This window comes from Aedes albopictus, chromosome 3, assembly GCF_035046485.1.
Source record: "Aedes albopictus strain Foshan chromosome 3, AalbF5, whole genome shotgun sequence".
NCBI classification, from domain to species: Eukaryota; Metazoa; Arthropoda; class Insecta; order Diptera; family Culicidae; genus Aedes; species Aedes albopictus.
In genome coordinates, this window is record NC_085138.1 from 76,166,683 (window position 1) to 76,185,521 (window position 18,839).

The following is an 18,839-nucleotide window of genomic DNA, read 5'->3' on the forward strand; positions in this document are numbered from 1 at the left end:
GTTACAACTTGTCTAGATCAAATATCGCGTAACCAGACTTTAGTAAAAACTCTTACAGACGCTTCTCTAAAGACACCAAACCTCTAGGATGAATATCCAGAGCACTAGAGGTTTTGTCATCGATTTTCTGGCAACCCTGCCGAGCAAAAGAAGCGGTTTCTAGTGTCTCGTGTTTATTTACAATTTATCGGTAAAAAACCAAAAGATTAATCGCAAGCGATTTAAGATCTTATTCTCCAGTGTGAATTATCTTAAATAGTGTGCTAAAAAGGTAGGGTTTGTGATTTTTATGAGCAAATAAGTGCTTTAAAAGTTTTTCCATCCTGAAAGTGTAGTTTTTGTTCATAATACATCTATACGAACAATAGCTCAGAACTGTTATACGGTCTAGAATTCATTAATTCGCCATCACCTTGCATGCAAGTTATTCTGTGTGTTGGTAGAAAATACCATCATTTTATCAAGCAGTATTATTTACATGATATGTTTCAATCATTATCAACTTCATATCAGAACAAAATTTGATCTATGTGCATAAATGTTTACAAATGTGTTTATTATGAAAGGTAGAAAAATCTGCCTTCTTTGTATCCTAGCTTGATAACACAACGAAATTTCTACGCCAACCTTTATGCTTTCAGCAACAATATGAGTACTTTCGATGAGAAGCAAATGGACATTGATGGAGCAGATGATGTAATCGACAGCTGCACCGTCAAAAGTGTTCCATCATGCTCATCATCTATCCTGAATTCTTCGGTCAATGGTGATGATTTCTACGAAGACGACGACGACTTCGAGGACGTCACCATAATGTCCGCTACAACTACGGCTGACAAAACAGCGGTAGCAATCAGTGCTCCGGAATCAAGTCTACCCGGTAATCAACAGCAAATCAAGTTGAATGGAGCTGCTAGGAAGCGGTACAAGCGTATGATTGCTGATGGAGTAGACTCAAAGGAGGCGTACCGTCTCGCTCGCATTCCGTGGCAAACACCAGTTTTAGAAAAACGGTCGCGCAATTCCGATCTTAGTGGCTCTAACAGTGGTGGAGGGAATCCGCCTAAGAAAGAAAATTTCTGCTCAAATTCTGATCCAAAAAATGGATCAAACAACCCACCTCAGATAAAATTTTCGGTCCAAAATCGTTTACAACTGCATTCAAATGTACGCTCTGGACGTGAAGAAACTATACAGAGCGACAACAAGCCGTCTTTCAGTTCTGTTTTACAATACGTTAGGGTAGGAATCGTTCCGAAAGACTACCCTGACGTAGAACTTTCCTCTCAACAATTATTGGCAACACGAAAAGCCATTCTTGCAAACGTTGTGCAACAACGTAAAGAATTAATTAAACCCAAATTTGGTCAATGTTCGTTCAGGCCCGGGCATCTTATTCTCGTCTGCAAAAACCAAGAAACAGCGAATTGGCTAAAAGGCACAGCTTCTACTTTATCCATTCCTGGAGAAGTAGAACTCGTTGCCTTGGACGAGAAAAGCATTCCACGGCCTGATATTATTATCGGGTTCTTTCCTGTGAGCGCAGAAGACAACACAGATGAGATTCTGGCGCTTCTCGAAAGCCAAAACGATGGGTTAAACACAGATGCATGGCGCATAAAGGAGCGAAATACCATCAATGAATTACACGCTGAACTTATTTTTACGGTTGATGGAGCTTCGATGGACACAATCAAGAAGTGTGAATTCCTTCTTGATTATAAGTTCGGGACAGCTCCACTCCATCGCAAGCTTCCATCCAAGAAATAAAGCATCAAATCAAACGACCGATGGATCGGACGAAATTGTTGGTAATTCTGGGATGATTGGAAAATCAGCAGAGCAGCCCACTGCTCCGACTGGGTCGGGAGGACTTGAGCAGACGAAGATCCCTTTGCAACACCTCAAGAACACTGGAGACATGGCACGTGATCCAAACCCTGGAATGATATGTTTACCTGGTACTAGTGGGATTGGAAATGCTGGTAATCGGCTATCTTCCAAAAAAAATCTCTAAAGAACCTCGTAAGGAGCGAGATGGATCAACTAGGTCCGAGCTCTCCACCAAGAAGTGGAAACGTCAAAAAAAAAAAAAAAAGAATCTCGTAACAATAAATCAGGCTTAAATGGTCAAGGGTCTCCAGGATCTAAAGCTGCACTCGCATTGGAATCTAAATGACATGCCAAAAGTTCTTCGGCCAATCTTAACCAAACAATCGATAATGAAAATCCTATTCACAAAAATAAATACATTGTAAAGTACATTAAAAGTTTGGGTGATCGCGGAACCAACATAGGGGGGATAAAAGCTCCCCAAGAAAGCGATACTGTAGAAAAACAAGGAAATGGAAAGTAATAAGTTCAATAAAATCAATATGATGAATAACATTAATACACGAAATACTGATAATACTATCACAAATACCACTGACGTTACTAACACCACTGATAACAGTCGGGATAATAAACAAATTGGATTCATTCAAACAAATTTACACCATGCAAAGGGAGAAACTGCGGTACTTTACAAAAGGTTCATTCAAAGCAAACTGGATATTGCCCTGATTCAGGAGCCATGGACCAATAACAACAGAGTATTGGGAATACCCACAAATTCTAACAAATTAATATATGACGGTAATCAAAATAACCCTCGAACTGCTATTCTAGTTAACAGCAGAATGAGCTATTTACCAATTACGGAGTTTATCAGAAGAGATATTGTTGTAATTTTAATTGAAGTTCCTACTTCTCGAGAATTGTCGGAATTATATGTTGCATCCGCATATTTTCCTGGAGAGTTGCAAGAAATTCCTCCACCTGATGTTTTAGATTTTATTTCGTATTGCAAAAAGAAAAACAAGCCGTTCATCATAGGTTGTGATGCAAATGCTCATCACACAGTATGGAACAGTACCGATATTAATAACAGAGGTGAGGATCTGTTAGAGTATATCATTAACAATAACATTGAAATTTGTAACAAAGGGCGTAAACCAACCTTTGTAAATTCCATCAGAGAAGAAGTTTTAGATTTGACTCTCTGTAATGCTAACATATCAGAGAGTATTAAAAACTGGCATGTTTCAAGTGAAATTTCTTTGTCAGACCATAGACAAATAATGTTCCAATATCAAGCAAACGAGTTAAAAGCTGATGTTTATCGTAATCCCCGCAAGACCAGCTGGGATTTGTTTTATGCAAAACTTTTAAATGAGGATTATTCTTCTGAAAACAATTTCAATACTATTCAAGAGCTGGAAGAAGCTTCCATACACATGTTAGAATCTATTCAAGGGGCATTCCATGCGAGTTGCCCAGTAACAGTACGCTCTACAAATAGAGATGTTTCTTGGTGGAACAAACGCCTGAGTACTCTAAGGAAAAGGGCAAGAAAACTTTTTAATAGAGCAAAAAGGACCATGGAGTGGGACCAGTACAAAATTGCTCTAACCGAATATAACAAAGAAATTAGAAGATCTAAGCGAAAGGACTGGAGGTATACATGTGAAAGCATTGAAAACACCCCTGTAGTTGCAAGACTGCAAAAAGTCCTTTCAAAAGATCATACGAATGGCCTAGGAACAGTTAAAAAAGAAAATGACTGCCTTACTTCTAATAGAGAAGAAACGTTAGAAGTAATGATGCAGACACATTTTCCTAATTCTGGACGGATTATTAATAATAGCGAGAGTGATATAGGAAACAATACTGGTAGCAAAACAACCAGGATGCATCCTGACGAAAGAATACATACCAATTTTCACTCATCATTTCATAATGCAAAAAATATAGCAGAAATAGTTTTTACTCGATCCAAAGTAGATTGGGCAATCAATTCGTTCGATCCATACAAGTCTCCGGGCGTAGATGGAATAATTCCTGCATTTCTGCAAAAAAGCAACGACATTCTTACTTCATATCTATGTAATATGTTCAAAGCAAGCTTGCTACTTGGATATATACCAAAGTCATGGCGTCAGGTGCGTGTTGTTTTTATCCCGAAGGCTAATAAAAAGGATAAGACTTCTCCTAAATCATTCAGACCAATAAGCTTAACATCTATAATACTCAAAATTATGGAGAAGCTTCTCGATTTACATATAAAATCAATTTACATGCAAAAATATCCGTTGAACAATAATCAGTTTGCTTATCGAACTGGTAGATCAACTGTACTGCCCATATTCGCATAGTCGATGTAACCACCATTGGCAATGCCACCGTACAAAAGCTAATATCTAACGCGTGTGCGTATTTGTGACCAGTTTTATTAAAAAGATCACAAGATCTAACCCTTAGTTAGATGTCAACGCAGAAAAAATCTTGAACTTTATATTTATTCATTGTCAAAATTCCAAAAGTATGTTGAAAAGTACACTGGCGCTTACATCGACTATGCAAATATGGGCAGTGTAACTGCGCTACACACACTGGTTTCGAAAATTGAAAAAACTTATGATACGAAAGATATTCTGCTTGCAACCTTCATTGATATTGAAGGTGCATTTGATAATGCATCCTACAGATCCATGACGAGGACAATGTTAAAACGTGGTTTTGATATATGTATCGTTAAATGGATTAGTGAAATGTTATCAAAATGAGAAATTTCATCAGAACTCGGTTGTTCATCGGAACAAAATAGTTCATCTATATCAATCAAGGCAGTAAAAGGTTGTCCACAAGCGGGCGTTTTATCGCCACTTCTATGGTCCCTTGTGGTGGATGAACTACTGCCAAATTTAGAATCACAGGGATTGTGATCATAGTCAGAGGAAAATACGATAGTGTGATTAAGAGCATTAAGATTAATAATGCAAACCGCTCTTAATTACACAACTCAGTGGTGTATGTGTGAAGGGTTGGATATCAACCCTCAGAAAACAAATATGGTTGCTTTTACTAAAAGGAGAAAGTTTGAGATCTCTAATCTTCGTATGAAAGGAACTCTCATGACACTTTCATCCAAGGATCGGTATATTCGCCTCACTCCATTCATATTCACTCCTCTTTGCTGAAGCGAATCGAGAAAGATGCAGCAAACGGATCGTCGTGATCAAACACGCAACCCCATCACCAGTGGGAAGCGATAAGCCAGCTGCTTGCCATGAATATTACTTACTTACTTACTTCTTCTAATACTTCTAATACTTACTTCTAATAAATTAACACTTACTTGCAAGAAGTAAGTCACAGTGACTTCTGCGCAACAAAAACCTGTGCCGCCGTGACTTTTCTGTGGCACTTTTTTATGTTACTTGGGAGGATGCTTTCAACACGGTACCATAAGTCATATTTTGGTTAACTTTCCTGATGGAACCAAATGTAAAAAAAAAAACATTTTAGATTCTCGATAAGAATTTTTAGCTTAGTAATGGAGAAGAACAGGATAAGATGATATAGGGCGTGGGATTTACTAGCAAAAGTTTTAAGAAAACATGGATGCTCTCTTTTGAGATATCTTTATGAAAATATTGGAAATCCCAGGAGAAATCGATTAACACACATTCGGTAAAAGGTTTGTTCCATAGAAAAGTTACTGGTTACCCCTTTTGAAATAGTTTAAATTTCCACTGGAACTCTTGAAAGAGATTCCCCATTAAGGTGAGGAATGGAATTCAAATGGAAGCATAAGTAATTATCGTTCAGTACATTATATTCCCTTTTTAAAGGAATTCTAAATCTTTATTTTTTTAGGGTAATTTCCGAAATAAAGAACCCGAACATCTGAAGACTTTGATGTAGGAGTTTGTAGCGGTATTCTTAAAGTTTTTCAAGTGCATCTGCAGGGATTCACTCCGATATTTTTTGACGAATTTCTTCGAAGACTTTCAGGTATGATTTGAAAATTCCGAACACGACGAATGATAATTCTGCTATGCGCCCTGCCAACTTATATGCTAAGGGAACTCACTAAACAGTTTAAGTTGCTGCGTAGAGACCAATTTCTTGTTTAGGATTCGAGAAAGTTCTTGAGCGATTTCTGGCAGAAACATTCTACAGAGACTGCCTTTCGAATTGTCATTCCTTCAGAACTGCGTACTGCGATCGAAGAAAAACGGTTTCTCGTTCGATTCAAACAAAGAATTTCTCATGCATCAAGATAGGCCGAAAAATTCCTTCTGAACTACAAACAGTCCTTAAACCACAACTTTCTGCTATTTGAAACACTTCATGAAACTGTGAATGAAATAATCAAAGATTACCTTGGTGATCGCGACGTTTAATCAGGATAATCTTAAACCAGCAGTTTACGCTTTTAAGTGAATACTAGTTAATTCGGTAAAATGACGTTTGTTAGCTTGATTCCATCAGGTTATTCGCCAACAAACTGTGGACTAGTGAACTTTTTTTGTAAATATGCGTAATTATAAAGTCTTTGCTATTTTTTATTTTTTTTTTCATTTGATGTAGAAAATAACTCCTAGGCTAGTTTATTTTGGGACCTGAAGTTCCAAATCGAAAGACCTGAAGGTGGAACACACACTAGTACCGGGTATTTTCTGAGAAATTCAAGCATCTATCAACTTCTTTGAAGATTTTAGATTACAGGCTTTCTCAATAAGTTACGCTATTCAAAGAGCTTGATTTTTTTTTTGTTGGGATTAAACCACTGCGACCATCTAGTTTATGTTTCTTATCATATGCTTTAGAATTTTGAGAGATCGAAGTGTGCTTTGGATGGAAGCGGAACATTTTTTTTCTCTCGCTAGTGATTTCTGTCAATATTCTGAAAATTTTAAATTGAATTTCTTTCAAACAATTTGGATATTTTAATTGAAAAACCTTGTTTAGAAAAGTGTATCACGTAACGACTAAATATTAGAGTGGATTACTAAGGGAGCATCCAGCCATGCAGTGTCGTCGGATTGTGACAATCAAGAAACCTAAAGTGTTGTTCCGGTTGCAAGAGGTTTTTCTGGAAACGCCAGTGCATCGGACATTGCATCCACCGGAATAACATGGATAAAATCGCGTAGGAATATGACTACTTGTGAAGCCTTCATCCAAACAATTTCGTCCGAGTGAGGAAAGAAGAAGTTCTGTCATCGATTTCGAGAACTTTTATTGCCGTAAGGGTTTGGCAGATCGTTTTTTTTTTTCGTATGCTGTTCAGTCCTGGTAAGTGTGTTCCGGTTTGTGTAACCTAATTATTTAACCCTCTAAATTTCAGTTAAAGAGTTTCTGAATAAGAACTTACTACCCAAGTAACACAGCCTAAGGGAGTTAAATGAACTGATGCTCGGACTTGAGTTCGTGGAGTAGCCAGTCTTTTGTCATGAGATAGCAACTTTATGTTGACTACCGAAGGAATTCATGAATTTTAACTCACCCTGCTACAACAAACCATCAGGTAGATCATTCCCTCCCGGAGTGATTCTGCAGCCATAGGTCATCCTTGCGCTGATGGCGGGTACACTTCAATAATCATATGCTTTAGAATTTTGATAAACAATCGGCATTAGAGTATCTTATAGAGCTTTTAATTCCGGCACTGCAGGTTTGGGAAATTAAAACGAAAATTTTAGATTTTTCCAACATTTCGACTCGTATTGGGGTCTCCTTTAGCAGATAATTCTGGCTAACCGTTTTTTGATTGGGGTGTCATAGAACTGTTGGTGTCTGAACTACTGAACAAAGGATATTTGGATATTAGGTGAAACGTAGCATTTTTTTTTTAATTTCATTTAATGAAGCAATTGATTTCTTTGCACTTCACATCTTGTAGAGGTACCGTTTGGTTTGAAGATGGTGTCTCATTTGTAGTTCGAGCATTTCATAACATCATCATCGTAAGGGTGCTACGTATTTATAAAGTCGTTGGAGCAATCTTGTTAGGTTAGCAATGTAATTGATGAAGATTCCAATATCTGTATCCAAATTGTAAAAAATAGGATCTGGGACAATTTGGCAGAAGGACCTATTAAGGGCATTTTGCGCGCTAACACAGTCAACTTTGCACCGATTGACTTGATTATTCGTATGCAGTGAGATATGTACAATATCTAGTCACGTACAAAATTTCAAGTAAACTGGTCCCCTTGCCCTTGGTCTAGGGTAAATGAATGCCCAACTAGAGTAAATGAAGTGTAGGGGATGAGAGTCCTAAGGGAAACAAAATACAAACACGCAGCATCAATTTGCACAAAATTTATGTAACTGCAAAATTCCGCGGAATTTTTACGAAAATTTCGTTTCGTTTCGAAAAATACCGAGTGAATTCTGATTTTGTATCGATCTAACGAAACATTTTTGAATTTCGTTTCGTTTCGCACCGCATCGCATCAAAACTTTCACATACCGTTTCGTTTCGCATCGTCTTGAAAAAATCCCATACCGCATACCCTTATAACGTAGAAGAGCCGGACCGTACCATTTGGAATGAAGGAGGACCGCAAATTCGTCCAGATTCAATCGTTTTTTATACCGACGGATCGAAACAAAACGATCAAGTGGGAGCTGGAGTAATAAGCCCTGGTGTTAGTTTGTCAGTCTCAATGGGTAGATGGCCAACCGTCTTCCAGGCTGAAATACAAGCAATACTAGAATGTGCCACAATTTGTTTGAAGAGGAAATACAAGCATTCAAATGTTTGCATTTTCTCTGACAGTCAAGCAGCTTTAACTGCTTTAAAATCTTACAGCTGTAATTCGAAGTAAGTATGGGAATGTATTCTCTTGCTACAGCAATGGACTACCCGTTTTGCGCGCAGCCACAGTTGATCAGCAGGAGTAAATCAATTTAATTTTGTATGGCGAAATGCATCTAAACTTGAATTACTTGAAATACAAAGCTTTTCCCGAAAAAATATTTGGTAGGCTTAATAGTGGTCACCATTGTGCACAACCACTACCAAATATTTTTTCGAATAATGTGTTCCACTTTGAAGAATTTGCCTTTAGATGCTATTCGCCATACAATATTTTTGCGATTTACTTTTAGCGATTTTTCGCGCATAGAAGCTAGCGCCACATTGGTCGATGCGGAGAGTAGGAAAACAGCCGATGTAGTTAATTAATTATCTGCTAACAATACCATAAATATTTACTGGGTGCCGGGGCACCAAAGAATAGATGGGAATGAAAAAGCAGACGAACTAGCAGGAATAGGATCATCAAAACCTCTTCTAGGCCCAGAGCCTTTTTGTGGCAACTCTCCATGTTCCATAAAAATGGATGATGATGATGATGATGATGATTAAAGTGTACCCACCACCAGCGCAAGGATTACCTATGGCTGCAGAATCATTCCGGCATGGAATGATCTACCTGATGGTTTGTTGTAGCAGGGTGAGTTAAAATCGCTGAATTCCTTCGGTAGTCAACATAAAGTTGCTAGCTCATGACAAAAGACTGGCTACTCCACGAACTTAAGTCCGGTCATCAGTTCAATTAACCCCCTTAGGCTACCCCTCTGTGTGTGTGTGAACCCCGTAATATGGAATGTAAATTATACAATTATATAATAAATAAACAATTAAAGGCAAGTTTGGGTAGATCTCACCAAATTTGTCACCTGTGAAGACACAAAGCACAAGATAGTTTCCTTCACGGATTTGAATCGTTTGTAAATCTCTGCAGAGTTCAACAAAACATTCATTGGTTTTTCCTTTTTGTGAAAATATACAGCAAAAGGACCAATAAATGTTGGATATGTTTTCATACGAAAAGGTTTGGAAGAATTTTCCTTTGAGTTCAAATTCTCCGCAGGCATTGTTCCACCCCCGTCAGTTTCCATAATAGGAAAATGACGGGGGTAAATAAGTAAAGGAAGTACAATAAAAAATAAAACTAATATAAATTATAACAAAAAACTGAAAAATAAAAGTATACTTCACCAAACAACTTCGATAAAAGCTTGAAGGTTCAGCTGCTTCACACTCCGAACCCAGGTCAACGAATCCAAACCACCATCGAACAATAAACGATAATAAGCTTGAAATTTCTTTCTTGATAACTTCTCCAATGAATTGAAAACAAACTTGAAAGTTGACTAACTTCGAACTCCGACTACAGTTCAACGAACTCCACCCGCCAACGAACGGAACCGCAAACGAACGGAAGCTTCAAATTTCCTCCTTCTCCAAGACCGCAAATCCTTAAGCCACCACCTTCGGAAACACCAAAACCAACCGCCTACAATCCGATGCCACCAGAAATCCGCCGAATTCAACCATCGTAGTCTTGAAAATTTCCACTCCAGAAACGAGAAAAAAAACTGTCAGACGCAGGAAAAATCCAACCGGCCAAGTCATGTTCCATAAAAATGGAACTGAGGAACTGGGAAAGGGTTATGGTTCATGCAAATTGGAATAAAACCCAATGGTGCACGACAATCTAAGAAGTTCATTACTCCAAATGTATCAATTACAAACAAGCTTCTTTCACTGTCCAAAAAAGACCTGTGCACATATACAGGACTAATAACAGGACACTGTCTTACCAATTATCACAAGAAAATAATGAGAAAAGTTGAAGATGATACTTGTCGATTTTGCGATGAGGAATCTGAAACCTCTGCACATTTATTGTGTGACTGTGTTACACTCTTTACTACAAGAGTAAGATATTTTGATAAGGGATTCCTACAGCCCTCTGAAATATGGTACTTACAGCCTTGTAACGTAATTAATTTTATACGACACATTCTTCCCTGCGAGGAAACATCCGACGATCATGCGCTGAGGGTCTCTGCTCATAGTGACCTATCACCTTGATATGTGGTTATATAGATTAAAGCGGTTGGTGTATCACAAAAGATCAGAAAATTGGTCGCAGTGATAAGTTACCCTACAGAAAAAAAGAGGTTTTGTCTGTCCATAACAGCGCTCTGCCCCAGTGTGCGGGGATTAGCTATATGCACCGATTCTATGACATTTCCCGGAAAATCATTTTCCGGAAAGACATTTTCCGGAAAACATTTCCCGGAATGACCCATTTCCCGGATATCCATTTTCCGGAATGGAATATTTCCCGGAAAACTGTTATCGCTATTCCCAGACTCATTAAAATTCAACCTTTTTATGAAATGCACAATAATTGACTCAATTTAGTTGGTATTCGTTGAAGAATTTGAGCAGGGCTTTCAGCGTTATTTCCAAATCTTCGAGAAAACATTAAAATATATTAGCAGTTATGATGCCAACAGTTTTATCACTACAGCTTGAATGAAAGCCATTGTTTTATGAAGGATTTTTTTTCAAAGACAATTCTGGCAGCTATAATTCCAAAAGATAACATTCGAAAGAAAACAAAAGAAAGGAATAATATCTAATAAAATGGTAGCGTTTGCATTTTGCGCATAGTTTGTAACCAGTATACTATTGGTTTAACCCTCTAATACCCAATCCCGCCTTTAGACGGGGTATAGATTGAGCATTTTTGTAATTTTTGTTTCGTGGAAAATCATTTTTTTTATATTTTTGGCTAAATGTCACGGACTACCTTCGAAAAATGCCAATGAAATTCACGGTGAATATCATTTGGCATTTTTCAAAAATAGTCCGTGACATTTACCTTGAATATTCGAAAAATAGCGGTTTGACCGTGACTTTCTCGCAGAACTGGTCTAGCCGCACAAGTTTTTCATACACCATATTCCCAGGTTCAGCCTCTAAAATGAGCTGTAGGTGATTGATTTTAGATATGACGAAATGAAATTTTCAGCACTGTCTATAGGTGGGTTGCAGAATAGCCAATATTAGATCAAGAAATGAAAAAGACGGCTCGTCTTTCGACAAAACATTTTAAACCTACACATACGACGCGAACAAAAAAAACAAAAAACAAAAATAAAACGTTGAAATGAAAAAATAAATGAGAGTCGAAATGTCAAATTTTAATAATGCGGAAGTCAAAACTTGAATGACTATTTTAAAGAAGAGTATACTGTAATATATTTATCCGTAGCACTTACCCTCTTACACCCTCTTATTGTTTCTCTCATAAGTTCTTTGCCTTTTTGATACTAAACCTTTAAAACTGTAAATAACAAGAGGTCAACTTCAACTTTTTGCCCAACGACTGAGTGTGGCTTATTAGGCCGAAAATACATCTGGCTACATAATAACTAAGCCAAATTGTCATTAGGCTAGATTGAAGCGAAAACAATCGAAAAACAAGCCTCGAAAGAACAGCCTATTGCGAGAAGAAGGGAAAATCTCTAAAGGTGCAATTGACAGTTTGTCAAATAAACAACTCTGTAACAGTCTAGACAGTCTGTTCAGTCGAAAGAACAACCCATTTTTAAAGAAGGAAAAACACCAGATGGAATTAATAAATTGGGCGCGAATCAATTCTGTAACGTGACATCGTTAGAAAGAACAGCCTGCAAATTGAAGAAGGGCAAATCTCCTATGCAGTTAGCAGTTCAACTACATAAATGCAACTAGAACAGCCTTTGACGAAAAGGAAGAACAGTTTGTTATTGAAAAACCAATCAAAATATATCCATTCGGCTCAGGCTCTACTTTGCTAAGTGAACTTAAACAAGAATCTGACTTCCATTCATTGATATTGAGTTCTACAATCTTAAAAAAAAATATAAAAAAGTTTTAAGGCCCGACTTTTTGGAAATTGATCATCAACTGATAAAATTAGTCGTTGGACACGAATGCCAACTTATTTGGTAAAGTGTCTTTAAAAAAATATAATAATAGTCGTAATAAGAAACAAAAAAAAACAGACTAAAATATCTTCTGAGGTCTCAGGTTTTCCTAGAATTGCCTTTCCGGGAAATTAGGCATTCCGGGAAATGGAGCATTCCGGAAAATGGTTTTCCGGGAAATGGGTTATTCCGGAAAATGTCTTTCCGGGAAATGGGGTATCCGGGGAATGATTTCCGGGAAATGTCTTTCCGGGAAATAGTATAGAACCATATGCACCATGTACAAAACGCTTATATTTAAGACCGGTAGTCCTCTATGGATACGAGACATGGACCAAGCTCGAGGAAGACCTGCAAGCACTCGCTCGGAGTTTTCGTGCGACGCGTGCTAAGGACGATCTTCCGCGGCGTGCAGGAGAAAGTTGTGCGGCGGAGAAGGATGAATCACGAGCTCGCTGCTCTCTACGGTGATCCCAGCATCCAGAAGGTGGCTAAAGCCGGAAGGATATGCAAGAATGTCGGACAACAACCCTGCAAAGTTGGTGTTCGCGACTGATTCGGTTGGCACAAGAAGGCATGGAGCGCAGAGAGCACGATGGGCGGAACAGGTGGAGTGTGATCTGGCGATCATTGAACTTGACCCATTGTTGATCTGTACTGCTATACAGCAGGGAAACCTGCAGGGTGTCAGTGGAGACCACTCAACGGCTCCAGGCCTGGCTGCTGATGACGGCAGTTTTCGTGCATGGTGGCTCCATCGTCGATGTCTTCAAAAGCCGATAGTGACAGAATCTCGGGAGCGAAAGTGGAGATGGGACGGCCACAAATTTGCCCGACCATCGAGATATTTCTAGAAGGAAACGACATTTTGAGACCTGAAGTCTCGAGGTGCCATCCACCATTCCCAACTTAGCCCACTGTCCCCTAAAATATATAAAACAAAACCCGTCGGCTCCCGATCATCCGTCTCTGTCACCCAATTCCATCCAATCTGGCGAGTAGCAGTGGAGTTCGAGGATAATGGCCTCCATATCCGGAAAAATGAACACAAAATGATAAATTCATTCAAGCCGTACTGCCTCCGGGTCCGTTCCAGATTCTCCCTGTTGTCCCTGTTGGTGACAACTGTTCGGCGGATGATGACGACGACGGACGACAACGGGTGAGTAAGACGGGTACAGCAGTAACACGAGAAACAAAGCATCTCGGCGATAATCTGGCAAAATCGGTAGAATATTTGAAGAAAAATGAGACTACATCGGCACCGAAGATGACGGCACATCTTGCCGCCGGAATTCATTTTGTATCCCAGAACCGTGTGATTCGGAATTCCACCCGTCCATCCAATCCATCCAGTCATCCATCCATTTTAAGGGACAAATATTACGTGCTTCGTCAAAATGTCGTACGCCGAGATGGAAGGAGGAGGGAGGTACGCATTCCGTCCGTTTGCTTTCACAGTTGACTTGTGACTGTCGTTTTTCATCCAGTTTCATAAATTTGAGTCTCCTGTCCTTCCTGTGTCACTCGAATCGAGGAAGTGCGGTATGACCGACCGTGAGCCACCCATCATCAGTGAAAAAAGGGCGAAAGCTCAAAATTGTTTTTCCATTATGAGAGGGTCCTTTCCTCTGGGATGAACAGCACGGCTAGAAAATGATGGCGATGGGTGCTGCACAGCCAAACGCTCGAAAGAGATCTGGGACTACATTGTTGATGCAACGGTAGATATGCAATGCTTTGGGAGACGCGCATGGGTGGTGGTTGGGTAGGTGCTTCAAACTCGTTGAGATAAATGAATGGGGTTGAAGTTTCTCAGGAGGCTTTTGTTTTGAGGAAATTACACTCTCGTTAGTGGTTATTATTAAAAACGGAAGGAAGCTGATAATTTTGAAATTATTCTGCACTTGTACTTTTTAGAGTTATATGAGAATAACACCACTCAACACCAAATAAGTTTTGTTCTGTTAAGATGTAAAAAAAATTAAAAAGATACTTCATGTAGTTGTTGAAACGGGGATTTTGGGAAATCGTGAAGAACATGTGGCCCCAAAGGGTTGTAGGACAACAGGTCGAGGTATACGTGCAGTGCCTGATTGAGGAGGGGGGGGGGCGTCAGGGGGGCCAGGGCCCCGGGCCCCTAAATTTTAGTATAAGACACATCTCTCGATTTGATTTCTGTCGTAAGAACTTAACATCACTGTCTAATTGCCAAATGTTGGTGATATGTTGAGATTCTTTTGAGAAAGACTGCAATTTGTCCAGCTATTTATGAAATAATATTTTTTTCCGCCAAAGTTTATTATTCTTTATAATTGTCAAATTCCTTAATTACCGGAAATCCTGGAGAAAGCCTTTGACTGAATTCTAGAGGAACTTCAAAACTCTGTGAATTGAAAAAACAAAGAGTTCCTGCTGAATATGTTTGTTTTTTTTTCTGTTTGAAGTTTTTGAAAACATTTTGAAGAACTTGTCAACAGAGTTCTTGGAAGAATTAAAAGATTTTTTTTAATTTGGAATAATTTTGGTACTCTTAGAGTTTGATTTTACACAGCTTACGACTTACTCAAATCGGAGTGCACCAAAAGTGTTGAAACATATTTTAGAGGACATCTAGCATGAATTTAAAGCAGATTTTTTTGAAGAGTTTCAGTCCGAATTTCTTGAGTGGGGATTTGCTTACTGAAATAAGGATGAATCCATGGCGAACTCCTGATAAAATTCATAGAATCTTTGAGAAAATTGCAGAAGAAATTTGTGGAGAAATTGACTAAATTTTTTTCCAAGTTTCCCACTAAAGATTTCCAGAAATTTAATAGGAAATTCTATTGGAAATAAGTCAGAAATTTCATCAGGAACTCAAATCATGGATTTCCGTTATAATTTCTTCAACATTTCAACTATAAGAATTTCCTCTATTGTGGAAGTTTTGTGGAAAACTCTTTTGGGAGGCCGTCAGAACCTTCCATAGCATTCATGCTAGAACAAGTTTTGATAAGTGTTCATTCTGCATGGTGATATACACTCCCGATCAAAAGTTTGGGGTCACCCCCTCGAAAACATGTAATTTTTTTAGGCCCATATCTCCGCCAATTTGCGTTCGATTTCAAAACCCTAGGTCTCATTCAAAAGATAATATGTCAAAGAAACTTTGAACATGATTTAAATGAAACTTTTTCAAAAATGTTTATATGTAAACTTAACCCAAAGTCGCGAAATTTTCTAAAAAATGAATATAAACTTACGGCAGTGTCGCTGGAAATTGGGTCGACCAAATTTTATGATGAGAGCGGTAATATAACCTATTTTCTATTAGATTTCAACTGATTTTTATCAAACTTAGCTAAAAATCTAGAAAAAAAGTTATTAAGTAAATTAACTCTTGATGTCATCGACCAAAAGTTTGGGGTCACCCTTCAAAATGATGTATCGGTCAAAAGTTTGGGGTCACATTCGTAAAACATGGTAAAGTGATTTGTTGATATCTTTGTCATCTTTCATTCAATTTTTTTTCTTCTTAGCTTATTCGAAACATAATGAATGGTACTTACTGCATAGACATTGAACCACACATATTTGTTGAAATTTACATACTAAAATTCAACATAAAATTGCCTCATTTTTTGAAATGTGGTGAAATTTGTTAACTTTACTTCACATTTTTATATATAACAATCGTTGATTACGTTAAATTGAAGACATCAAACGTAAATTTAGTCAATTATCTTTGAAATGAGCAAAAAAGAATTAAAATTGAACTATAGATGACGAAGATATCATCAAATCACTTTTCCATGTTTTACGAAAGTGACCCCAAACTTTTGGTCGATGACATCAAGAGTTAATTTACTTAATAACTTTTTTCCTAGATTTTTTAGCCAAGTTCGGCAAAAAGCAGTTGAAAGCTAATAGAAAATAGGTTATATAACCGCTCTCATCATAAAATTTGGTCGTCCCAATTTTCAGCGACACTGCCGTAAGTTTATATTCATTTTTTAGAAAATTTGGCAAGTTTGAGTTAAGTTTGCATACAAATATTTTTTGTAAAAGTTTCATATTTATTATGTTCAAAGTTACTTAGACTTATTATCTAATGAATGAGACCTAGGATTTTGAAATCGGACGCAAATTAGCGGAGATATGGGCCTAAAAAAATGACATGTTTTTGAGGGGGTGACCCCAAACTTTTGATTGGGAGTGTACGTACCATCAACATCTACAGAGAGTGTATCAGGGATCCCCTAGAAATTCTCTTGGGAAATTTAAGATTTAAATTCTTTTTGAATTTCTACTAGATCTGGGATCTGTTGTTTTCACGTTAGAGATTTTCAAATCTGTTATGAATAAATTTAGTGAATATCAACACACGGATCTACCCAAATTTAAGTTATTTTGGCGCAATCCCGGTCTTCCGTAGAATTACTCAAATTTGCGTCTAACTGCGATAGTTAGGAGTAAGTAGTTTCCGTTTGATCGCGGCAAAAATGATTATCCAGTGGTAAGTTTCTCCATGAATTTCATTAGAAATTCTTCCCTCTAGAGGAACTTCCAGAAATATAACAATACATTTTTCTAGGACACCTTCCATGCTTGAGAAATTCACCATGACTTATTTCAAAAATTTCTCAGGGAGTTCTTTCAGAAAACCATCCACGGATTCCATACATTCTTACAGCGATTTTTATTCTTGAAAATCAAGACTTTAGAATCTTCAAAGCGTGACGTAATCTATAGACGTTTCCTCTTCCGAAAAACCTCTAGGAAATATTTTATAAAGTAATCCATGTAATTCAGGAACTCATCGGTTCCTTCAAAAAATCGTTCAGGAATTCTTCAATAAATCAATCCAAGCAGCTGTTCCTCCAGAGATTCCTGCAGAAATTCATACAGAAGTTCCTTCAAGATTTTCTCCTATACATTCATATATTTTCTCGAAAATTCTTCCAGGATTTCTTCCAAAAATGCATTGTTTCCTTTAGAAATTTGTCATGAGATTTTCCTATTACACCTTAAAGAAGTTCTAGTGTTTCCCTATACAAACTTCCAGGATTTTCTTTAAAAAAAACTTCACGACTTCCTCTGGGCATTATTTCAGAAAATTCATGAATTTCGATAAGGGATCCCCCAGGAATTTCTCTAAATATTTTCTAATACATTCCTGAAGCAATTCTACCAAGGGTTTCTCAAGTAATTCTTCCAGGTACAACTCAAGGACTGTCTTTCTTTCTTCGGGAATTTTCCTGGGATTCTTCCAGATATTTTCTCCAGGAATTTTTTAAAGAACATCTCCAGAGATTTCAAGAGAAATTAGACAGAAGATTTATTACAAAAAAAATCCTGCTATGGTTCTTTTAGTAGTTCATCCACGGATTCTTTCTGAAACTTCTTCAAGAATTCCTCCAGAAATATTTCCAGAAACTCCTTCAGTAGTTTGAGGACTTTTTCTATGAACGTCGGTACGGGATTTCACCAGAAATTTTTCCATGTTTTTTTTTTAGATTCTTCCTTCAGAGATTTCTCCAGGAATTCTTTCACATATTTCTTCACGGATTTTACAGAAGTATTTCATAAAATTACAAATACTGGGGAAATGTTTCAAGGATTTCCTGAAGGAATTCCTAAAGTTATACCTCGAGATACTTCTGGAGATTTCAAGATTTTTTATTATTATTCTTAAAAAGATTCCAGAACAAAATTCTCTTAAGCAATTTTTAAGTAATCTTTGGAGGAGTTTCTGTAGGAGTCTCTTGAGAATACATGGAGGAACTCCTTGAAATGGATCTGGAGATATACCTAGAAGAATTTGATGAGAAACTTTTGGTGGAATTCAAGGAAAAATTCCTGGAGGAGTTTCAGAAAATAAAAATCGGACTTCTACAGACTGTTAAGGAATTTCTGCAGGAATTGATTTTTTTTATGGATTGTAGAAACGTCGGGAGGAATAAGATATTACTGGATAATTACTGGAAAAATTTCTAGAGGAGTCCCTGGAAAAATTAAAAAAAAATCCTGAAAGAAATTCTGAAAGACGGAGGAATTCTTGCTGGAATCAATAAAAGGGTTCCTGCAACAATTCTAGAATTTTTTTTTTAAGAAACTATTGTAGCAATTTCAGTAGCAATCCCTGAACAACTCCTAGGGGTAGGATCTATTTTTATTAAACAATCATGAATTTTTAGCTGCATTTTAATGTGCATAAGGTTCAATACTGAAAAAAAAACTTCATTGGG

At 37.6% G+C, this 18,839-nt stretch overlaps 2 protein-coding genes across 7 annotated transcripts in view; one reads left to right on the plus strand and one right to left on the minus strand.

The window, feature by feature from the left end:
* Positions 1-18,839, minus strand: part of LOC109399758 (FMRFamide receptor) — a 728,822-nt gene that overhangs the window by 232,725 nt on the left and 477,258 nt on the right. The gene's annotated exons all lie outside the window — the stretch shown is intronic.
* Positions 803-1,770, plus strand: LOC134291437 (uncharacterized). The gene has a single exon (XM_062859169.1). It carries the CDS (start codon positions 814-816, stop codon positions 1,768-1,770), a length of 957 nt encoding a protein of 318 aa, XP_062715153.1. The 5' UTR covers positions 803-813.

Excerpts from the sequence above, each read along its gene's own strand:
- LOC134291437 (XM_062859169.1), top strand. The coding sequence starts at position 814 with ATGTCCGCTACAACTACGGCTGACAAAACAGCGGTAGCAATCAGTGCT.